Source organism: Dipodomys spectabilis, unplaced genomic scaffold (genome assembly GCF_019054845.1).
Source record: "Dipodomys spectabilis isolate Male_0828 unplaced genomic scaffold, ASM1905484v1 ptg000051l, whole genome shotgun sequence".
In the NCBI taxonomy this organism is placed as follows: Eukaryota; Metazoa; Chordata; class Mammalia; order Rodentia; family Heteromyidae; genus Dipodomys; species Dipodomys spectabilis.
In genome coordinates, this window is record NW_024870728.1 from 661,620 (window position 1) to 684,957 (window position 23,338).

General features: G+C 58.2%; 2 protein-coding genes across 4 annotated transcripts in view; one reads left to right on the forward strand and one right to left on the reverse strand.

Annotated features, from left to right (window-relative positions):
• Usp40 (ubiquitin specific peptidase 40) overlaps positions 1-4,058 on the forward strand; it is a 63,830-nt gene extending 59,772 nt beyond the window's left edge. For all 3 annotated transcript variants that reach the window (XM_042679051.1, XM_042679052.1, XM_042679053.1), the window contains 4 exons: positions 57-267; positions 622-717; positions 1,387-1,484; positions 2,860-4,058. In XM_042679051.1, the coding sequence (XP_042534985.1) occupies positions 57-267; positions 622-717; positions 1,387-1,484; positions 2,860-2,971 (517 nt within the window). In that variant the 3' untranslated portion in view covers positions 2,972-4,058. The remainder of the gene's footprint in view (positions 1-56; positions 268-621; positions 718-1,386; positions 1,485-2,859) is intronic.
• Positions 4,059-4,773: 715 nt separating this feature from the next.
• The window catches only part of Dgkd (diacylglycerol kinase delta), a 97,161-nt gene continuing 78,596 nt past the window's right edge, over positions 4,774-23,338 (reverse strand). Inside the window, 17 exon segments of the mRNA XM_042679055.1 lie at positions 4,774-6,649; positions 7,253-7,383; positions 8,255-8,372; positions 11,796-11,915; positions 12,337-12,429; positions 12,506-12,623; positions 14,464-14,615; positions 15,359-15,493; positions 16,244-16,357; positions 17,144-17,251; positions 17,429-17,525; positions 18,148-18,258; positions 21,118-21,214; positions 21,849-21,977; positions 22,395-22,556; positions 23,041-23,176; positions 23,178-23,315. Coding sequence (XP_042534989.1) covers positions 6,560-6,649; positions 7,253-7,383; positions 8,255-8,372; positions 11,796-11,915; positions 12,337-12,429; positions 12,506-12,623; positions 14,464-14,615; positions 15,359-15,493; positions 16,244-16,357; positions 17,144-17,251; positions 17,429-17,525; positions 18,148-18,258; positions 21,118-21,214; positions 21,849-21,977; positions 22,395-22,556; positions 23,041-23,176; positions 23,178-23,315 — 2,049 coding nt within the window. The 3' untranslated portion in view covers positions 4,774-6,559.

The following is a 23,338-nucleotide window of genomic DNA, read 5'->3' on the forward strand; positions in this document are numbered from 1 at the left end:
GTGCCGTGTGTCCTCCCCTGGGCCTCACGCCCAGGCTCCCGTGTTCTCTGCCGCAGCCCCCAGGACATGCTGCTGAGGACGCAGCTGCGCATCCCCGGGGAGAGGGCCTACGCGCGGGCCGTGGACTTGGTGTGGGATGCAGCGCGAGGCTGCACCGCTGGCTCCCTCAGGCAGAGAGTGGCCGATTTCTATTCGCTGCCTGTAGAGAAAATTGAAATTGCCAAATACTGCCCTGAAAAATTTGAGTGGCTTCCCATATCTAGCTGGGTAAGTTGTGTGGCTTTCCGGAGAAATCGGGGCTGGCTGGCATAAGGGTCAGGTTCACGATACCTTTTAGAATTTGAGATTGAGCCAGGTGCCTTTAGCTACTCAGGAGGCTGAGACCTGAAGGGACACAGCTGGAGTTGGAAGCTAGCCTATGCAGAGCAGTCTGACGCTGTCTCTAACCAGCAAAAAGGTGGGCTGGAGGCATGAGTCAACTGGTAGAGAGCACCAGCTGAGCAAGCAAGTTCAGGACCCTGAGTTCAAACCCTAGTATCCCCCCCCCAACCACACACACACACACACACACACACAAGAATTTAAGATTGAGTTTTGTTTATTTAAGATACTTTTCTACAGAATCAGCAAATTGCCAAAAGGAAAAAGAAGAAAAAGCAAGACAATTTGCAAGGGGCACCATATTACCTGAAAGATGGAGACGTTATTGGTGTTAAGGTGGGTTTACAGTGCGTCTCCGGTTTATAGAGGCCGTTCCTCAGACAGTCCCCGCATGAGAACCATAGCAGCTTGAGATCAGCACTCCCAAGGACAGAAGAGAATTAAGACCAGTTGTGTTATCAGCACAACCGTGTTAACACTAAAAACAACATGCTGCCAAACAAAGCCAGTCAGGGCACTCTCAGTGACCAAGGAATGTCAGGACCCGTCACCGGCTGGGCGGGCTGGGCGGGCTGAGCGCTGCGGTCCGCGTGCCCTCCTGTGCCCGCTTCTGTGCTGCGTTCTGGTTTTTGGTTGTTTGCTTCCACCTCTTAGCTATTCTAGTTAATGCTGCATGTAAACAATTCTTTGAGATGTGTTCAATTATTTTGAATAGTTCTAGAAATAGGATTCCTGCATCAGAGAAATTTTAGTTACTTTTTACAATTCTGTGCTGTGTTCTTAGCTGACATTTCTTTAAAGCCTCTTTTGTTTGTAGTTGAAGCCAACGTCAGGCTGAAACTTCCCTAATGAAGCTCTTCTTGCCCTAACCCAAATTTGTGGGTTTTGTTTTGTGGTTTTGTTGGTTTGTGTCTCTTTGGCTTGTGGGATCCATTTTTGAGCAGACCTCTTGGTGTAAGTGGGCCTGCCGTGTGGAAACTGCTCATTAATCCTTTTGAAGCGCAGAACCTCCTGGTGGAGGAGGATGACGAGGACTTCGGCACCATCAGCGACGACCTCGGGAAGGAGAGGCAGAAGCAGCTGGCGCTGGGGAAGAAGAAGAGGTAATCCTCGCCCTCCGAGGTGTCTGCCTGGCTCAGCCCCGCCCGGCCCCTTGGCCCCCCCCAACCCCCTCCCCCCACCGCAGGCCCCAGAGCCACCTGCGCATGCCTGCGCTGTACTAATTCAGGCGGGTTTTCTGCTTCCTTTGCTGCTCTTTCTAGAACCTTCCTCCAGGGGTTCACGCCCCCATCCCCACCCCGGGCCTGATCCCGTGTGGAATTGTGCACGTGTCCACACATGCAGACTCCACCCACTAACACCCACACGTATGCACCACGTCCCGACACTTGGCACCAGACGGTGTGTGTGTGTGTGTGTGAGTGTGAGTGTGCACGCCTGTGGATACGCACATGCACAGTGCCCACTGTAGTGCCGTGATTGCCCTGGCCTCTTGGCCTGCTGTGAGCGGCCCCGCCTGGCGCGGGATGCCATGTCCCTGCCGTGTCCTGGCCACGGGCCTGACCTCCGCAGCCCACTTCCTCCCGGCACACCGTGCCGCTGGCCACAGTCGGGCTGCATCTCTGCCATGAGGGATGAACTTGGGGGTCCCCTCTGGTGTGTGGGTAGTGTCTGTCCTTTTCTGTGGACTGTTCAGACCTTTTACCAACTTGAGACTCACGTGTGTGGGGAAGTGGCCAGAGGGCATGGCTGTGGCTAATTTACCTACAAATAGGCAAAAAGACAAACAAATGTAAGTTTAGAAAAATCCCTGTGTTGGCTGGGAGCTGGTAGCTCCCGCCTGTCATCCCAGCTACTCAGGAGGCTGAGATCTGAGGATCATGGTTCAAAGCCAGCCCAGGAAGGAAAAGTCCATGAGACTCTTATCTCCAGTGAACCACCAGAAAACCAGAAGTGGTGCTGTAGCTTAGTCGAGTGCTTCCCTTAAGCAAAAAGAGCTCAAGGTCCTGAGTTCAAGCCACATGACCAACCAATAAAAAATCCAGGTGTGATAGTACAATCCTATAATCCCAGCCAACACTTGGGAGTTGCAGGCAAGAGAACATGAGTTCAAGGTCAGCATAGGCTATAGCAAGACTAGACAGCTTGGCCGAAGGAAGCCAGGTGCAAAGCACTGAGACGCCGCGGGAGGGGCGCAGCGCAGTCTCGGGACGGGCCTGCGGGCCGCTGAGCGCACACCCGGTGTGCTGTTACACCGCAGCGTAAAAGCGCAGACAGTACTACAGCTGCTGCGTCTAGCAGACTGGACAAGGTCCATGGGGCAGGCCACGTGGCCATGGGGGGCTGGGCCTCCATCCTCCCCCCAGGGCAGACCAGTCCAAAGCGCAGTCCCTCTTCTGCTCTGCCTTGGACCTTCGAGTGTGAACTTCACCCCTCGGCCTAGGGCCCCAACCCAGTCCGTGACTCTGTCTCCTGCAGCCGCGAAGCCCTCCGTGCACACAGCAGTGACCTCTTCTCCAGCGCAGGGACGCCTGCCCAGCCCCGAGGACCAGAAGCTTCTCTGTCCATCCACGTTGGGAGCTTCCGATAGGCCTGGCAGAGGACGCTCCCGGCATGCCCAGCGCCGCGCTGCGGCTCCAGCTGTTCTGCCAGTCCCGTGACGCGCTGTGGGGTGGGTCCGGCACCCCAGTTCTGTGCTGCCCTGGATGGAGGTGGAGCGCCCTCCTCAGGCCGGGCCGGTGCTTGTCATCCTTCGGATCTTCAGTACACATGGCCCACGTAGGTGCCAACCTCCCCATGCCCACCCGTGGCCTTTCCCAGAACACTGGCTGTGTGTCGACCGCAGGTGAGACCGCAGCGTGGGCTTCTGTATAAAACACGCGTGGTCCAGTCACCTTCGCTGCGGGGCCGGCGGCTGATGAGCTGCTGCAAGGCAGCCAAGCTCCCCATTCATGCACAGCCTCCCCTGGGCCGGCCTGCTGGCCCGCGTGGCAGCCCTCCAGAGTGGCCCTGCTGAGAAGCAAGCGCCAGGTGTGGCCCCTGCCACTCGGGGCTGGTGACAGAAGCCAGGTGGTAGACAGGGCCATCACAGGCCGCTGGACACACGCTCCAAGTTGGTGTTGATTCAGCCCAGACAGCCGTGCGAGTGAACGCGTTGTGTGTGCGCGGTCACCGGCCCGGTGTTCTCACCAGCCACCCCGAGCTCCTCGTGGCCGCGCCTCCGCCGCCCCCGCTCAGGCTCTGCATCTCGTAGAGGGCCCCGCGTACCCGACACTGCAGGGGACCCGTCTTTCCTGCCTGGTTCTCTTCCAACATCGCTTCCGTCCACTTGCCTGGGCGGCCACGTAGGGTCAGTTGTCCATCGTCTCCCGTCAGAGCCTCGGACTGGCAGCGCCTCTAGTTCCCAGACACTGGCCTTCCCGTTCCGTCCACAGCTCACTCAGGTTTGATGACACACACCCTGTGCGCGTGCACACTGGCTGCCGGGCCTTCCAGGCTGTTTTTTTACTTTCACTGGTGAATTTCCGTACTGTGGTCTCACGGCCTGCGTGGCCTGGGAAGGCGATAAAGCAGCAATGCGCTGAGCGCCACCTCCAAGTTCTGGCCAACGGGGCGCCCGCCACGGCCTGTGCTGGCCAGCTTGCCTTTGTCTTTGGTTTATCATCAGTATTTTAATTCCGGGATTGGAGGGTACATAGGGAGCAATGACTACGATTTTATTAAAGAAAAAATAACTTTCAATTGGAGTCCTGTTTCTGTCATGCTGGCTGCTTCGAGTTCTGCTGACGATGAACTTTTCTTGCCCTCCCCCTCCCCCGAACTTCAGATGCTAAACAAAGCATATTGGGACATTATTTATTTGTACCGCTTTGGAAACAAGCACGTTTGGTTCTTCAATACATCCTGACTCGTGGGAGAGTTGTATGGCAGGGTGTAATGTGGCTGTTGTCCAGTTCTCTTCCTTCTAGGGGCTGGCTGTGCCCTCTGAGTTGCAGGAAACCAAGTATTCACTTGTGACTGACATTCTTCTGGCGACATCAGAGACTTGTAGACACTGGTTTCCCTCTGAAACGGACCTGGGGTGACCCAGGAGGGACCACAGTGAAGAGCCCGGACACTGCTGCACACCTGCCAAGAACGGCAAGACGGCTCCACGAGCCCACATGCCAGAGCTGCCGCGGACGGCCTGGAAACGCACCGCGCCTCAGAAGGGAGCCGGGCCCCAGGACGAGGCTGGGACGTGTGCTGCCTGGGCTCACGCCTCCCGGCCCGTCAGCCCAGCAACCAACACAGTGGCCGCCATTCAACCTTTTCCCAGAGCGGCTGCGAACCAAACTCAGTTTGGCAACTGTTTCCACCAGAGCACCAGAAATAAGGACGAGCCCTGGCCAGTGAAGATGGAAAACAGGCTTGTTTTATTTCTACACAGGACATATGTACAGCTGTGACGCGAACTATGTACAGAGCAACAGCCGGAAGCATCTGCTCCCGGGTGGTCACTGTATAAATTAGTATAAATACGAGGGCAGGCTCCACCTGCAGGCACAAAACCTTCTCCCCAGGCCTTGGGGACCCTGGGACACAAGGGCCCTGCAGGGGTTTGGGGCTGGGTGGCAATGGGGACGCACAGGCCCGTGGCCACCTGGCAGGCTTCTGCGGCACCACGCGGGCCCCCTCCCCCATCTTGAGAACCCGCAATTTACGTGGGCAGTGCTGCCTTGGCCGCTAACGTGAACCTGCTCATTTCCCAGAACACCGAGGATATGGCAGCCCTGGCGGTGACCAACTGCTGCTCGTCCTCCTGTCCGTGTCCCGCCTCCCCACGGCGCACTCTGACCTGGCGTAGCGGGGAGCAGTGAGCCGTGTCTAGGTGCTTCCTTCTCCATGTCCCGCTGGCTGCCCTGCTGCTTGCGTAAGGGGAGACAGCTCTGGCTGGAGAAGGGGCAGAACTCCAGTGAGGCAGCTGAGCGCACGGCCACATCATCTGAGTGCAGCCTACCACCCAGGACGCGTGACCTCGTCCACAGACCCCGAGCTGGGGGCAGAGCGTGGCAGGACACTGCTCTCCACACACCAGAAAGCCACGGGTGCTAGGGGGAACGGGGACCACAGGAGGGACCACGACTCTGCAGAGCAGACCCGCAGCCAGCGCCACCGTGCCCTCAGCGGTGCCCTGAGCGGCCTCCGGTGTGCCAGGTGGGCTGGGCAGTGCTACAGGTGTTCAGTGCCGCCCCGTCTGGGCAGGAGCTGCAGCCGGGCAGCTCACGCACCTTGGCAGGTGGGGCCAGCTCTGAAGGGAGGCAGTGAGGACCCGCCTGCCATGCGGGGACGGCCCGGCAGGATGGGGCCTGCTCGGGGCTGAGCTCTGACCCCGGCAAGGGCAGGGGCTGGCACGAGCGCCGTTGAGGCGGTGCCCACAGCTGTCTCCAGGGACACCAGGCAGGCCAGTGGGAGACGGGCTCCGGAGCACCCTGCAGGACCAGATCGCACCTCCCCCAGCGGCACAGTCCTGGTCATCTTTCTGTGGAGACTACCATGTGCCCCCACTCGTCTGCCCCAAGCTAAACTCCATCGGCCTGCGGCGTCCCTGGGGACTGAAGTGACATCCTGTGCCCCCGACTCAGGAGGGCGCTTGGAGGGCCAGAGGCTTTGCGAGGCCCGGGGTTCCCGACTGCGGCCAATGGCGGCCCTGTCCGCCTGCGTCATCCTGCTTTTTCTTCCTGTCAGGGAAGACGGGCCGGGCATCCATGCCGCTCTTCACCCTGGAAGCCGCAGGACCTGGACGCCCGCGTGAAGCACTCGGGGAGGGGCTGTCAGGCACAGAGAAGGTTCTGGCTGCGGCCACTGCAAGCTGAGGGCCAGTGGGGTGGAGGAAGGGCGGAGAGGCGCGTGGGGCACTCTGCGCAGTCTGGGCTCAACCTCGTCTCCTGTGCCCACCATGCAGACCTCAGGCGGAGGGCGCGGGACGGCGCTCCCCGGGCCCCGGCTGGGAAAGGGATCGGTTCAAAGGTAGCTGTGTTGGTCTGTTCAAAGCCCAGAGCTGTTACCAACGTGCGTCACGTGTGTCAGAGCTTCCGGGCACTCCCAGAGGGAATAGCACCATGAGACGGCCTCGGAGGCTGGGCCAGGGAGGCTTCAGTCATGGGGGCGCGGCGGAGGCAGGCAGACAGGGCGCGGGCTAGGCCTCGGTGGCAGGAGAGCCCCGGCTCAGCTCCTTGATGCCACAGAGGATCCTCTTCATGTGGCCCACTTTGGTCACCCCAAGGTCCTGCAACAGAGAGGACAGCTGCTGGTGCTGGGGGGGGGGGGCCCCCGCACCCCCACCCAGAACCACTGGGGAGGAAAGTGATGACAACCACAAAGCATGGCCGCAGCACGGCCGTGCACACCAACACCACCCCTGGGCTCTGCCGATCTCCAGTCGGGACCGTCCAGCCAGCCGGAGGCGGCGCAGGCAGGCCTGAGCCCGCGCAACGGCCCCCGCCCACCTCTACCCTCCCTGGACTGGGCCAGGCTGGGTCTCACGTAGCGCGCCACGACCCGGGCCCCTTCCCTCGGCCCGGGCCTACATGGAGGCGGCCTGTGGCAGCTCTCCCTTCACTGTGGGGTCACCGACACCGGGCTGCGTGCTTGAACGCAGGACGGGCCTGGTCAGGGGGGCTGAGAACGTGGCGTCTGCTCTGGCCTTACTCGGCTGTGGCAGGTGCAGCCACGAGCCGGCCCGGGCGCCTGTCAGCCCAGGGTGTGCGCAAAAGCCCAAGAAGACTCGTGAAGATGCGGTGATGGGACGTGGCCAGGGCAGGGGACAGACGGGGCCAACAGGAGTCATGTAGAAGCCGGTGCGGGTCTGGGCAGGCGCCCGTGGAAGTACCTTGAGGTCTCTCCGCTCCAGATGCAGGAGCTCGGAGCCCCGGATGTCGTGCCGCGTGAAGATGTCCTTATACTCACAGAGACTGAGGTGCTCCAGCCAGGCAGCCACCTCCTCTGTGCCCCAGAGGTGAACTGTCAGAGACGGAAGAGCACAAGCGCAGTGAGGGCCCAGAGCCCAGCACCAGTGCAGGCGGCAGCAGTGCCAAGATGCGCAGAGCAGCCAGCACCCGCCACCCAGCCATGGGCCACGCCCGCCACCCGTGCCGAAGCCCCGGGGGCCGGCAGCTTGAGCTGTGACTGTCCCTCCCGGGCGTCACAGCCTCGGCACAGCTGGGTCCCAGCGGGGATTAAAACCAGACAGGAGACATCAGTGCAGGGCGAAGCCAGTGTTTCCTACGTGCCCTGCTGGCCATGCTGGATGGGAGATGCACACCATCAGCTCCGGGCCACACCACCGCCATGAGCAGAAAGAAACCCAGCTGCTGCACAGACATGCAAGGAAGGATCCTGCCTCGAGCGTAGCAGGCACCCAGAGGAATGAGAGGGGTCAGTCTAGCAGGGTTTAAGCCCCAATTTACTGGCCAAAAGGAAAAATGTCCTTTAGCACCATTGCTCTTGATTTCTGCGCCCACAATCACGGTAGCCCAGGGGCGCTAGACCTAGCGGCCTGATCAATGAATCAATGACAGCGATCGGCAGCGCATCAGAGGAGCAGGCCCAGAAGACCACAGCACATCTGAGGCCAGAGTTTTGTGTCTCCGAGTTTGTCTTCTCACCTCCCTACCAATTCCCCGGGGTGGGGCCGCCATCAGCACCCAGAAGAGGGCAAGCACACACGGTGCGGCTGTCCAGCTACGGTGGACTAGAGTAGCCCAGTGATGAAGGTCACGGCACAGGGACGGGGGAATGACATGGCCAAGGGAAAAAGCAGAGACCAGGAGAACCCAGCCAGGACAGCTGCTGACAGCCAGAAACACACGCGGGGGGGGGGGGGGGGAGATACCCGGGGCTCCCAGACTGCTGTGCACTTCTTTGTTCTTATTGTTTTTCTCCTTTTTAAACTTCGTCACCAGGCGGAATTTGCCACTGCGGCTGCGTTTAGAAAGATCCAGCATCACGTTCTGTGGGGGAGAGTGAGACAGAATTCGATCCCAATTCATCAAGGCCTCCCTTGTAGCTGTCAAGACTCTTGGTTCTTCACATGCTCATTCTCCCAGGCATTGTTGATGTCACTGTCTTAAACATGGTTTAAAAATGATCATCTACTTGGGAGACAGACATCAGGAGGATCAGGGTTCAAAGCCTGCCCAGGCAAAAGAGTTATCAAGATCTCATTCTCAACCAGTAAAAGCAGAGTATGGTGATGCACACTTAACATGCTAGCTGTATGAGAGCTTAGTAAACAGGCCAGCCCACCATGAACTCAAGACCTTATTCAATCAGCAACTCAAGCAAAGAGGGTCTGAGCTGGGGCTCAAGAGTTAGAGCAAACACCCTTCTCATAAGCACAGGCCACGAGCTCAAACCACCAAAGTGACCATGCTGTCTTACAGACTGATCAACTGATGGATGGAAGGTGACAAATAGACAATCTAGCTATGCAGCCCAGGCTAACAAATTCAGGACCTTCCTATCTCCCATGTGCTGGGGATTACTGAAATGCCTCACTACACATGTCTGAAGTATCTGTTTTTTAACTTTTTACTATAATAACAATCATACTTCTCATATGATTAAAATTTTTTCTAAATATTACTGAAATATCAGTACATACCATTATATAAATATAGATTATTATGTAAACTAGGATATTTAAGCCAGTCTCCTAGTGCTGATGGCTAGGCCTTGATTATGAGCACTATAAGCCTTCTAAGAGCACTTTGCGCTTCCTTGCTTCCTTCCTATTGGTCCTGGGGCTTGAACTCTGGGCGCTGTCTCTGAGCTCTTCAGCTCAAGGTGAGCGCTCTATCTCTTCAGCCATAGCTCCACTTGCGGTTTTCTGGTGCTTTATTGGAGGTAAGAGTCTCACAGACTTTCCTGCCCGGTCTGGCTTTGAACCATGTGATCCTCAGATCTTAGCTTCCTGAGTAGCCAAGATTATAGGCATGAGCCGCCAGCATCCAGCTTTTTGCGCTCTTTCCCCTGGAGTAGAGCAGAGAGCTGAGAACATGGCAACAGGCTCGCTGCCAGCTGCCGGCCTCCAGGGACATGCGGAGGCTGTAACTACCACTGCGATCCACTGCTTGATAGCCTTGAAGCTGAACATGTGAAAGAATATCCCAAACAAGCAGACTTCCTAAGAATTACTTAATGATAAAAAGGGTCATTACATAATGACAAAACCTATGCACACAATAAGAGGCTCAAAAGACATCAAGCAAAACACACAGAGCCACCAAGAAAAACAGACGGCTACAATCCTGGTAAAGAGCTAGTGATTGACCGAGAAAAATTTCCAGTAGGATTTTAATATAAACAGCAAGTGCACAGAAGGTGAGCTGTGTGTCAGAGAAGCGGCAACACGCACACCCCGGGGGCGCAGTGAAACTGAGCCAAGAGCCAATAAAAAGATAGTTAGGACAATCCCATGCCCTGGAAAAGACAAGACAGACTTCCCAAGAACTCACCTGGGTGCTGTGTGGCACCGTGCGATGACTATTAGAGCTGTCTGAGCTCAAGCTCCACTTGGTAACGTTATACTTTTCCAATCTCAAGGGATCCTATTTTTACACTCACTGCCCATCAAGTGCGCAGTTCTAGTTCCCCTTGGTCCCGGGGTCCCCAGTGGATGTCCCTGTGCGGCGGCCCTCGCTCCCAGCACACTTGGTTCCCGGGAGCACACAGCACTTTGCTACGAAGCACATTAGGCTATGGTTTGAGCACAGGGCGGTGTACTCGCTGAGCTAGCGTCTGGCAGGGGAAGCATACCAAAAGCGTTCTAAGCCGAGAGCAGGTGGCTCATATGCCTGTAATTCTGGCTACTCAGGAGAACTGATTCAAAACCAATTCAGACAGAAAAGTCCTTGAGACTCCATCTTCAAAGCCAGGCTGGAGGCATGGCTCAAGTGGTAAAGTGCCAGCCTTGAGCTCAAGAAAGCTGAGCAAGAGTGCAAGGCCTTGGGGCTGGGAAGGTGGCTCAGTGGTAGAGCGCTTGCCTTGCATGCCTGAGGCCCTGGGTTCGATTCTTCAGTACCACATAAGCAAAAAGAAAAAAGCTGGAAGTGGCGCTGTGGCTCAAGTGGTAGAGTGCTAGCCTTGAGCTGAAGAGCTGAGGGACAGCGCCCAGGCCCAGAGTTCAGAACACCACGACCGGACCCCCCCCCAAAAAAAAAAGAGTGCAAGGCCTTGACTTCAAGTCCCAGGACCAGCTTTACAGGAAAAAAAAAAGCTCCTGCATGTTTTGCACGTTACAGCGAGCTTAAGGCGCACTCGAGAGTGGCGGAGCACAAGACTGGCTTCCTATTTCTTACTGTGTTTTCTTGCGATTGCTTTATTTTTTATTTCCCTTGCTGTGTTTTTGTCAGAAACATGAGCGAGCACAGCTCCTGTGAGCAATGTATGGTTAAGCTTTTAAGAGCATGACATATCATTTTCCTGTTGCTTTTGCTAATCTTCTACTTTCTTTTATAGCTTTTAGAGTATATTTTATCTTAATGTAATTTTTAAAATTAATTACTTTTAATTTTTTTTTTTTTTTCAAAAAACAATACTGACTTTACCTTTCTCTAGTTACCCAAGTCAAAAACATAGGTTTTGGGGTTTAGGGATCTTTTTGTCATGTATTTGGTGAAATTTTGGTTTTGTTTATGGTCATACTGGTTTTGAACTCTGCGCCTTGCACTCTGTGCTGGCTAGGCAGGTGCTCTACCGCTTGAACACACCCCCAAGCCCAAGAACAGAGTTTTTAACTTTCTTCCACTTTAGAAGGAGGAACTTAATCTGGAATTACAGGGCTCTGATGGCTTCACAGTCGGCTCAGGATGAAGAGTATCTGTGTCGCGTTTACAGTGAACACTGAGCCTGTGTGGAGGAGCCTGCTGGCCCCTGGCGCCATACTGCTCCCTCCCACCTCCAAGCCGCTGCACTTTGCGTGCCAGTGACATGGTCTGAGCCACAGAGGTTCGTGGTTGCCAAACCATGTCCAAGTAACCCAGGAAGAGCTTGCTCCCTACTGCCGCCCCGCCCTCCCTGTGCCAGCCAGCAGAGGCCCCGCCCAGCTCCCCCAAGTCCAGCTTGGCCTTGGCCAGCCGTGACCTCTCCTGCCCCTTCCACCTGCTCACCAGGGCACAGCTGTGGGGTGTGCCCTAGAGGACTGGCTGTCACCGTGGGGCAGGGGGAGGGGTCCACAGCCCCATCTCTACACTGAGTGCAGACAGCGGGCTGCGCACCACCTTCCCTCCCCCGTTGAGGCCAGCAGACGCCCCGTCCCAGGGTCTCTCTGCACCCAGGCCCCTCCTTCCTGCGTGCTCCCCTCCCCACTCAAAGGCTTCCGGGGAAGTCTCAGCCCTGCGCCACGTCCGTCCCGAGGCGGGCCGCACACGCACCTCCTCGTAGCCGGGCTCTGTGGGCTGGCCGAGGCCGGGTGTGTCCGCCAGCTTCCTGAGCTGCCGGTCCATCTCGGCGAGGGCAGCCGCCAGCCGCTCCTTCTGCGGGGGGTCCAACTGCTGCTGGGGGAGGGAGACAGCACTGCGGCTGCGTGCGTGGAGGCACCGGGGCCAGCCACGCCAGGCCGAGGCCCCCAGAGTACCTAACAACTCCCCAAAGACGAAGCCCCCCAAGGGCCCAGCCCAGAATGTCCTCTCCTCAACAAGCCCTACAGGGCCAGTCTGGCGCCGGTGAGCAAGGGCAGGCCCTGCTCCCGCCCCACGCTCAGGCGTGCTGGGAGGGGAGCGACGCGACCGCCCCCAGGGCGCTGGCGCTGGCCCAGCAGCACGGGACAGACTCGCTCTGCCCCAGCCCCGCACCCACACCAAGGGCCTCGGAGGCTCTTTCCGTAAGGCAGGAACCCTGAACCACGCTCGGTGCCCAGCACCCAGGGACAAAGGCCACGGCCACGGCCACAGCGGCCGGCCAGCGTCACCATACCAGGGCCATCTTCCCCGCCAGCAGCAGCTCCGTCTCGCTGCGCAGAGCTCTGACGTTAGTCACCATTTCCAAGACAAAGCTGCAGTTTAGCCCCTAGGAGAAACCGAAACATAGAAACTCGTGGGAGGCCAGACTCCAGGGACCAGGGGCCAGAGGAAACACCACGTACCTCGGACGCGTACGCTCTGGGCTTGCCGTACACGCGGTCCATGGCCTTGGAGCTGGCGTTGACGGCGTGCGCGAGCTCCTGCTCCATGTCGCGGTGCGACTGAGCGATTTCCCGGATGCTGGAGAGAAGCGCAGCACGCATTAGCCGTGTGCCCCACGCCGCGGCAGACGCAGAGGCTGCTCGACTGGTCAGCGGGGGCGGTGGCACAGGCACAGACACTGGCACAGGACGGCCCTGTGCAGCATGTCCTAGCAGCAGCGAACAACGAGGCCTACCAGAAAACCTAACAGCAAAACCCTGGCTTTCCCAGGGAGGAGGAGGCACCAAATGCAGCGTAGGACAGAGGAGAGAAAAAGCAAACGCAGCCCTGTGTTCAGCCCGCGAGACTCCTGCAGGGACACATGCAGACTCCGCTGTGCCAGCCTGCCCTGGCCCTGCTCTGAAGGGCACCATCCAGCGGTGCTGGTGAGCTCCGAGCAGAGCCGGCTCAGGCCAGGAGCAGCTGTGGAGGCAGGCAGGAGCCGGCTGGGGGAGCCGGGGTGCGGCTGAGAGGTGCTGAGACTTGCCCACCCGTGGCCAGGCTGGGCTGGAGGAGCCTATCTTGCAAGCAGGCTCCCCAGGCCACCGCAGCCTGGAGGGCACAAGGTGAGAAACCAGTGCACAGCAAGGAACATCCACACGTCGTCCCACGCCTGACTCCGGCTGCGAGGCATGAGCCACAGCAGGCCAGTGGCTGAGGAAAGGAGGTGTGGAGCCCGACACGTGACCTGCATGTGCCAGAAATGGTCACGGGGACCAGAGGGAACTGACTGATGGGAGACAGGCTGTGGGAACCCCGGCCCAGCAAGGCCACTACTTGCCAGAGCGAGGCAGACCTGCCAAGGAAGGGCAGCTGGAGCTGCTGGTCCTTCTCCCGAACCCAAGGCAAGAGCAGGGGAGAAAGGCTAAGAGAAGCTGGGGCCAGCCGACCGCACTGGCTGCTGTGCGGCCTCAAGAAGGGGAGGCTGGGGCGGAAAGGCCGGGCCGCCAGAGAGCAGAGCGAGCCTCGGGCGAGTGCGAGCGCCACTCACGGCCCTCGTGTGTCACAGGCAGTTCACACTCACGGCCCTCGTGTGTCACAGGCAGTTCACACTCACGGGGCTCGTGTGTCACAGGCAGTTCTCACACTCACGAGGCTCGTGTCACAGGCAGTTCACACTCACGGCCCTCGTGTGTCACAGGCAGTTCACACTCACGGGGCTCGTGTGTCACAGGCAGTTCTCACACTCACGAGGCTCGTGTGTCATAGGCAGTTCACACTCACGGCCCTCGTGTGTCACAGGCAGTTCACACTCACGGGGCTCGTGTGTCACAGGCAGTTCTCACACTCACGAGGCTCGTGTGTCACAGGCAGTTCTCACTGACAAGGCTCGTGTGTCACAGGCAGGCTTCACACGCACGGCCCTCGTGTGTCACAGGCAGTTCTCACACTCACGAGGCTCGTGTGTCACAGGCAGGCTTCACATACACGGCCCTCGTGTGTCACAGGCAGTTCTCACACTCACGAGGCTCGTGTGTCACAGGCAGGCTTCACACGCACGGCCCTCGTGTGTCACAGGCAGTTCTCACACTCACGAGGCTCGTGTGTCACAGGCAGGCTTCACACGCACGGCCCTTGTGAGAGCTGGCGTTGCAGGTGGTTGCCGCCATGCCCGACGCACTGCAGAAGGGAGACCCTGGCTGGGGCTCCCTGGCTGTGAGCGAGCTAGTCAGGTGCTCTCCCGCCAGGCTCCAGCTGAGGCCCACCACGGGCCTCACAGTCTGTGAGTGGCTCTGAAAGCACCTGTGGGTTTGAGGCTCCCAGCTATGAAAATCCTGAAGACCCACTAGAGAAATAAAGCAGGGACGGGGCAAGCAGAGGGGCCGACGCGGAGCCAGCGCGTGGCCCAGGCCCATGGCCGTGGGCTGGGCAGAGGCACCTGTGGATGAGGACCCCGGCCGCCTGCCCGAACTGGTCCATCTGCGTGGCCTCCTCCTCAGACAGGATCTCGGGATGCAGCGAGAAAGACGGCGGGCGGGGCAGCTCACACTTCTGCTTGTCCTCCCAGGACTTCAGGGTGTTCTCAAAGGCCTAGGACCCGAGAACCCAGAATTAAGCCACGGGTGCAGGGCAGCCATGACACCAGAGCCCTCACTGTGGGGAGGCGGGGGGGGGGGGGGGGGGACCGAGCGCAGAGCTACACTTCCTACCCTGGCACTTCCCCTTCAGACCTGAAAGAAAACTCCCAGACCAAACCATGAAGCATGCAAACACCTTCGGGAAGAATGCATGGGCCAGCCGTGGATAAGCCAGAGGTGAGCCAGCCCTTGCCCCAAATCCCATCAGATTTTTCTCCTGCCTGTCCTGCCACTTGAACTCAAGGCCTGGCATTCTACGACTTGAGCCATACCTCCACTTCCACTTGGTTATTGTAGATTGGTTCATGGACTTTCCTGCCAGGCTGGCTTTGAGCCACGATCCTCAGATCTCAGCCTTCTGAGTAGCTGGGGTGACAGGCCTGAGCCATTGGCACCCATCTAGGCAGCCAATTTTTTTTTTTTGGGGGGGGGGGGGCAGGGTTGGTCGTGGGGCTGGAACCCATGGTCTGGGAGCTGCCTCTGAGCTTTTTCACTCAAGGCTAGCATTCCACCACTTTGAGCCACAACCCCACTTCTGCTTTCCTAGTGGTTAAATGGAGGTGGAGTCTGAGAGTCTCACAGGACTTAGTAGTGAATTGTAAAATGGTGCATGGACTTGCCTGCCCAGGCTGGCTTTGAACTATAATTCTCGGATCTCACCCTCCTGAGTAGCTGACTTGAGACGGCCATTCTTACCCTGTCTCTGGTTAGCGTCTGTGCCCGGTTCTTGTGGATGATTCGGATGTAGCCTGGCGGCTGGACCCAGGCCTCTCCATCCACCTGCACAGGCACGCCCTCGTCCCCCAGGATGGAGATCTTCACCGTGCGACACTGCGCAAACATCACAGCTGTCACCTGGGGCCTAAGCCACAAGCTCCAGGGGCTTGAAAACAGCATCAGGCCTTCCTGCTGCCACACCTGTGCCCCGCCCCACCACCAAACACTGCCCCACTACCCCACTGCCCCCTCCTCAGGCATCCAGACTCGGCGGGTACAGGAGGCCTCGGTGGCAGATGTGGGCATCAGAGCCCAAACTGGGAGGGGAAGGGGACCGGCCTCTGCCCAGTGCAAACATCTCCAAGCAAAGTCCAACAAGAAGACGATGAAGCCCTGTTCTCATCAACGAAAGTGTTTCTAAAACAAAAGACAAGCTCTGAGTGGCTTGCTTGCTTCTTGTCTGGCAAGGGGAAGAGACCAGCATGCAGCACGGCCCAGCCAGCGGGTTATCAGCACGCAGCCTGCACGCACAGCCCCACCCTCAGCAGTAAGGCAGGCAGAGCTTCCGGGCCCCCCGACCCCACACCATCTCCCCTGCGGCCCGTATCTCCTCCTTCTCGTCCAGACACAGAGGGCTCCGGTGCATCTAAGCGCCGAAGCAGTCTTTCTGAGAAATGAACTCAAAGACTGTGCACAGCAGGGTCCGGTCCGGGGAAAGCTGGGCCTATCCTGAGCCAGACGCAGAGGCTGGCTCCAGATCCCAGGAAGGGGAGCAAACCAGGGAGTTCTAGGCCAAGCCTTTCCTCTGGAGAGCTGTGGGCTCCAGGAGGGGATCAGGTGACCCCTGGGACTGTGGCCCCATACCTGGGCAATTCGGTGATGCTGCAGCTTAATAACACGAGACACAGCCATCTGCATGCTGCCAAACACAGCGACCACCTCCAGAATCTTATCATCGAACGACGGAGCCGTGAAAGTCTGAAAGGACCCACGTTAGAGCTGAACTCTGCCCTCCTTTCCACACACCCGTCCCCGCCCCTTGCCCACCCCCAAACACACACACACACACACACACACACACACACACACACACACACACACACACACTGCTTCCCGCTCTGGGCAGCACGCAGGCGGTGCCTGCTGTGGTGACGTCGTCATCTGTGTCTCTCACACACCAGCCACTGACGAGCAGGCAGCCCGGCTCGTCTCCTCTCCCCCGCCTCAGTTTCCTCATATGTAGGAGCGGCCCCGCACGCTCCCCCTCCTCACATGTGGGAGGGGCCCCGTCCCCCTCCTCAGTCTCCCCATGCACAGGAGCAGTCCTAGCAGGCCCCTCCAGGGGCTGCTATGGGGACTGGACAAACAGCGTGTCGCACAATGCTCAGAACAGCGGCCTGCATGCAGGCGGCACCGCAGTTCTTGAGTTATTATACAAGTCCTGACTCTGCTCTGCTTTCTCTCTCCCGAGCCTTCCTCACGGTCCCCAGGCCCCCGCCCCACCTTGCCCTCCGAGCCTCATGCTGTCTCTTCTCTTCCCTCCCCCCTGCTCCTGTGGCTTGGCCAAAGTTAAGTCCTCCTTCCGGCCCAGCATGCCCCTCGCTGCCATCTCGACAGTGCATGGCCGGGCTGGAGGCCGTCTGTCCAGCCCTCCACGGCACCCACTGCCAGAACATGGCAGGTGCTCAGGCCACTAATTAGGTGTTGAGAGAGCCCGCCACAGCCTCGCCAAGCCCAGCCCACTGACCGCGCACCCATACGTACATCATCCTCCTTGGTGCCCCCCCAGAAGTTGGTCCCACCAGCATAGCTGGGAATGTTGAGGACAGCAATTCCCTGAAGACTGGGGAGGGGGATCGGCCGCCCATCACACTGCGGGCACAGGTGCACAAAGAGAGGAGAGAACACTGCTCAGGTGAGTCAGCCTTCTGTGAGGACCGCGCCGCGCCAGGCAGGGAGCACTCGCAGCGTGGCTGCTCCCCGGCAGGAGCTCAACTGCCCTGCAGCTGAGGGCAGCCGAGGAATCTGAGGGCACTGAGGCAGGCTCACCTCCAGCAGGACCTTCTGCTCCAGGTTCTTGTAGGTCCTGTGGAGCAGCTCTTTGGTGCCCAGGACTCCATACCACATCATGTTCTTGGTCCGACTCCTAGAAAACACAGAGAGCTTGGCGGTGGGGCCCTTGCAGGGAGGAGCACTGTGGAAGCAGGGAGCACTATCACTGCTGCAGGAAGACGTGACAGTCTTGGTTTTGCAGATATGGATACGCCTAGAGTACATTTACCAACACAGAATGATGCTAAAAAGTGCATTTTGCCAAGAATGCAGACAAATCCTGAAAGGCAATTAAATAAGCCTTGGAAAAATTGTATATGTTGTGACTTTCTTCTGGCTCTAGACTTATGCTTACCATCGAAACTTTAGAAAATGCAGAAAAAGCAGGAGAAACGAATCTTCAGAGGTGACACACGTACTGACAGAAGTGTGGGCAGGCCAGTGGGGACTCCTGGGGGGGCTGCGTCAGCCCAGGTGCCAGTACCACCAACTCTGAGGTCTCCTGATGTCAACTCTGCCCAACCTGAGCAGCCACCGGGGGGAGCCCTCTTCCAAGCTGCCCCCATCTCTGGGAGCCCCTCTGCTCTGACAGCAGAGTGACAGCTGTGTGTGTTCTGCTATCCGGAGATCCCCTGCTTCCTTGGCGGGAGGCCATGCGTACACAAAGGGCACGCGAAGGGCCCACGAAGGGCCCGCGCCCCTGGGGCCACACCCACCTGCATTTCTCTGGGTGCTCATCGCGCTTGTTGTTGAAGTCCAGGGATATCTTGGCGTCCAGGCCGATGCCGAAGTAGTTGTTCATGACGCACTTCTCCGTGTAGCACTCTCTGCAGCGTGAGGGCACAGCTGTTACCACGGCCGACGGAGGCCTCGTGCCATTTCTGCCCTTAGAGTAACTGAAACTTTTTCCCCATGTTTTTCTCTTGCCTCCCCCGACATGCAGAGATTTGAACCCAGGGCCCTAAGCTGCTTTTTTACTTACATTTTTATATTTGTCTCTTGGGGAATTCTGGTAACAGCTAAATTACTCATATAGCACATCATAACCAATTTAAAGTATGTAATTCCGCGATGCTTACTATATTCATGGTCACATCAGCTCTACAACCAGTTTTAGAACAAACCACCTCAGAAAGAAAGCCCACACCTGTCAGCCCAGGGCCTCCTAGATACTAGCAGCCTTTTTTCTCTCTTTTTTGGGGCCAACCCTGGGGCTTGAACTCTGGGCCTGAGCACTGTCTCTAAGGTTTTTTGCTCAAGGCTAGTTAGTGTTCTACGACTTGAGCCACGGTTCCACTTCTAGCTTTCCAGTGGTTGATTTGAGGTAAGAGTCTCACAGAATTCCCTGCCTGGCTGACTTCAAACGGTGATCCTTCGAATCTCATCCTGCTGAGTAGCTAGGATTTCAGGTGTGAGCCCACAGTGCCCAGCCCCTAGACATCCACGGCCGGCTATCTCCAGACCTGTGCCTGTCCTGTGCAGGCCACAGAGGCCATCACACATCACCTTCCGCACCTGCTGCTTCCCTCAGCACGACGCTTTCAGAGTTCATTTCTATCGTGATGGCACGCTGGAAAGCTAGACTATGTGATGGACATTTGGATAGTTTTGCTTTGTGGTGGTTCTTTGTGAATATTTGTGCACAACTGTTACTGTGGACACATTTTCGGTCCTCTGGGCTAGACCTAGCGGTGACACTGGTCTGCCCTGCTGAGGCTCTGCCTGCAGCCTCGAACCAAGGTCTCAGGGCATATACACCCATCCCGCGGAACTCCAGGTCTCAAAGCCACTCCCAATCAAAACCCAAAGCGGCGCAAAAATGCCTACCTGGCCCTGGGGCCACAGGGCCTCTTTCCGGGGACAAGGCAGTGTGGCTCCCGGCCTGGGAGTGAGGGCTGTGCACGCATTCTTGATCTCCCACCCCTTGGTAGGGCCAGGCCTCTGCCACAGCCACGGAGCTTGCCCCAGGATGCCCTCCACAGGTAGCTAGTGGGTGACGCAGAAGTCCCATAGACATCAACAGGAAATGAAGCTGGATGGGGAACACTGCTTGGAATTCTGATACATTTAATGCAAGTGCCCAGCAGCTGACCTAGAGCAGAGCTCAGGGACAAAGCTGTTCTAAGCTGAAGACCATGTGGCCAACACTATAGGTAAGTCCTGGGAAGAAGGAGTTAATCCAGGGCAATGGGTATCAGGACAAGGGAGGAGGGAGACGGGAGTCTGAGGGCTGGCAGCTGCCGCGCAGGGCTGACAGGCAGAGGCCTGCCCGGGCGGTGCAGTGGTGACCCCGCCAGGTGGCTGGCACACAGGTAGGGACAGGGAAGGAGAGAACAGGCTGGGGTCTCAGGGGTCCTGCATGAGGAAGACAGAGTAAGAATCTGTCAGGGGTCTGGGGGCTCTGCTCCGGCAGGGATGGCAGCTCTGGCTACCCGGGAGGACAGAACCCAGAAGGAACAGGACGCCAAGAAAGAACAAGACGCAGGAACTGGGAGCCATGTGCCTGCCGCCACCCGCGGACCCTGGAGTGCTACCTTCTCAAAACCTTTATGAACCACCATTACCCATCACTGGCCCCACCACATCGGACACTAAGGCTTGGCAACACCAGCACCCCATGCTGCCTAGAACCTGCCTTCAGCCAGGAGAAAGAAAAATCCAAAAGACTTGACATTTCTTTGGTTTGAAAAATACGGTCTGTGGGGCTGGGAAGGTGGCTCAGTGGTAGAGCACTTGCATGCATGAGGCCCTGGGTTCGATTCCTCAGCACCACATAAGCAGAAGAAGCTGGAAGTGGCGCTGTGGCTCAAGAGGTAGAGCGCTAGCCTTGAGCTGAAGAGCTGAGGGACAGCGCCCAGGCCCAGAGTTCAGGCCCCATGACCGGACCCAAAAACAGAAAGAAAGAAAGAAAGAAAGAAAGAAAGAAAGAAAGAAAGAAAGAAAGAAAGAAAGAAAGAAAGAAAGAAAGAAGGAAAGAAAGAAAGAAGGAAAGAAAGAAAGAAAGAGAAAAATACGGTCTGTGTTCAATGGTCTCCAATGGACAAGGCGGCTCCATTAAACTGCTGCACTCAAGCCAGGTCAGGAAGAAGACTGAGCCCCACGGGCACAAACGCAGCGCACAGAGCACGGCAGGCACCAGCCCCCCTCCCTGTGGCCCCCTGGGGACTGCAGGGAGGACAGGGTGGCAGGCCCCGTGAGACATGAGGAAGACGCGAAGGACAGTGGGACGAGGGGAGCCAGAGCGCGACACCTGAGGTGACAACAAAGGACACCCCAGTCGGCTTCCAGCGGGAGTCTGGGCCCTCAGAGCCTCAAAGTGAGGCGCCCGGGGGACGCGGCGGGAGTCTGGGCCCTCACAGCCTCAAAGTGAGGCGCCCGGGGGACGCGGCGGGAGTCTGGGCCCTCACAGCCTCAAAGTGAGGCGCCCGGGGGACACGGCGGGAGTCTGGGCCCTCAGAGCCTCAAAGTGAGGCGCCCGGGGGACGCGGCGGGAGTCTGGGCCCTCAGAGCCTCAAAGTGAGGCGCCCGGGGGGAGGTGGCGCGCCTGCTGAGGGCCGGGCTCCCTCCTCAAGCAGTGGGTCCCTCACAAGCCAGCACCGGCCAGCACAGGGCTCGCTGGCCAACGTCCACCAAGTCCTGATGATGCCGCCCGGGCCTCTGAGCTCAGCCAAAGGCCTCATACTCACAGGTTCTCCGGTTCGGCACTGAAGGGGTCAGCGTTGATCAGCAAGCGGCTGATGACTGAGCTCCCGGGTAAGGAGTCTGACATCCCGGCCCGCACGCCTGCGGGAGGAAGGACGGGCATGTACGGGGACTGGAGGAGGACGGCAAACTGCTGTTACCCAAAGTTCCTGAAGTAACAAGCAAGTGCCACACCTTGACAACAGTTCACAAATCAGTCTGGCACCAGTGTCTCACACCTGTAATCCTAGCTACTCAGGGAGCCGGTTCAAAGCCAGGCCGAGCTAGGAAATCCATAAGACTCTGATCTCCAATAAATCACCAAAAAGCCAGAAGGGAAGTGTGGCTCAAAGTGGTAGAGCATTAGTCTTGAGCAAAAAAGCTCAGAGACAGCACAGCACGCAGGCCAACTTCAAGGCCCAAGACTGGTACAGGAAAAAAAAAAAGTTAAAAAATTACCATGATCACTCCATATTTAAGGACAGAAACAGGTAGAAACCCTCACCCACAAGACACCTAAAACATGGGTTCCCAGCTCGCTTGAACATCATATGAGCTCTACTTGCCTTTTGGTTAGAAAAACGCTTCATTCAGTCGTATAGACTTGGAAGTTCCGCTTCCTTGGGTCTCTCCTCCTCGGAGGACGGCTGGCGCTGACAGAGCGAGCCCCTAGCGTGCCGGCCGCACGGCCCCAAGCCCCACCCCACCCGCAGGACACGGAGGCCAGCACACTCACTTGGGTAGAGGATCTTGGTGTTCAGCGCGGGAAAGCTGTCCCGGCTTCCTGTGTGCGGAGGGAGAGAGGCAGAGCTGCCGAGGGACAGACTTCCTTTGCTCATCAGCTTCTCGCACGGGGATCTGGACACTGTAAAACAGGACAGTGCACTTCAGATCCCGGAGCCAAGAGAATAGGTGGGGGCTTGGGTTAGGAGGGAGCTATGAAACATCAGGACCCCGGCCAAGTTCAGGGACCCCCAGCGGGGGGAGCCTGCTTCAGGAGGGCAGGTCCTGCCCCTGCCCGACACAGCCCCATCTGGGCAACTATGGGTCTCAGGGGCTCTGAGACCATCCAGGGAGGGCCCAGGCAGGCAGGTGGGGCTTCTCCATGCCCCCGCAGCCCTGCCAGTGCCCCCAGGACACGTGGGCACATGTTGGCGGTGCACACACAGGCTGTTGCCCAGAGTTTGGGTTTGCCCAAGCACTCAAAGCGACGCCCTAACGCCCCACACAGCCCGTGTGCCGAGCCTCCCTGCAGGAACGACCCTGCCACAGCATGCCGTACCTTTGCGATGGCTCCTGCCCTTGGCTACTGCACAGCTCTCACTGTGGGCAGGCGGCAGGCACACCCTCTCGTCCTTCTTCAAGTCCTTCTTCTCATCTGACTGGGACAAGCCCAGGACAAAGCCCTGCTGCTCCTGGGTCTGGGCGTTCTGCTCGTCCACAGCTGTCAGGAGAGAACAGCTGTGACTGAGCCTGCGCAGTGGGGCCTAGGCGCCAGCAGGCTCCTCCTCAACTCAGACCCAACCCCACCCCTCCTCTGCCCAGGCTTCCCGCACACCTGGCATTCAGACCTACAGGTTGGGGAGAGCCTGGGGGTGGGGAGACCGGGAGGTGAGGAGAGGGACCCAGAGGGCCCACCACAAGGCAGCAAGAGGGCAGAGGGCCTAGGCGTCATGCACTGTGACAACGCTCACTGCGGCAAGAAGCAAGTGGACAGTGGGGAGGCCTGGGAAAGACTGGCTTCCAAGCACAGTGCAAGAGAGACCCCGTGAGGACAAGGGGCTTGCTGTGAAGTGGGGGGTGCTGTGTGAGGTGGAGAAGCATCAGAGTGGCTGCTCCACGGGTCCCTTTTGGTCTGCCACCATGTTTGGGGAACGCCCAGCCTGTGCCTAAAGTAAGCTACTACCTGGCTACTAAGGGTCCATTACCCTTCTCGGTGTGTTCGATGATCTGCCGAATTGCTTTCTTCAGGCTGTTTGCTCTCAGCATGAGCTGCTCCCGAGGCCTGAAGATCTGCGGCCGGGAGGGGCACATGGAGCCCACAGGGTGGTCCCCAGCGGGGGCCGCAGACGCCACCAGGCCCGTCCCCATCTTCCGCCTCCTCGGCAATGGTGGGAGGCGGGTTGGACAGGGAAGAAGAGGCCTGGGACTCGTCATCCAAGGTCTTGAGGAGAGAGTCCAGCTTCTCTTTCAGGACAGAGCACTAGAGGAGGGACAAAATGCACG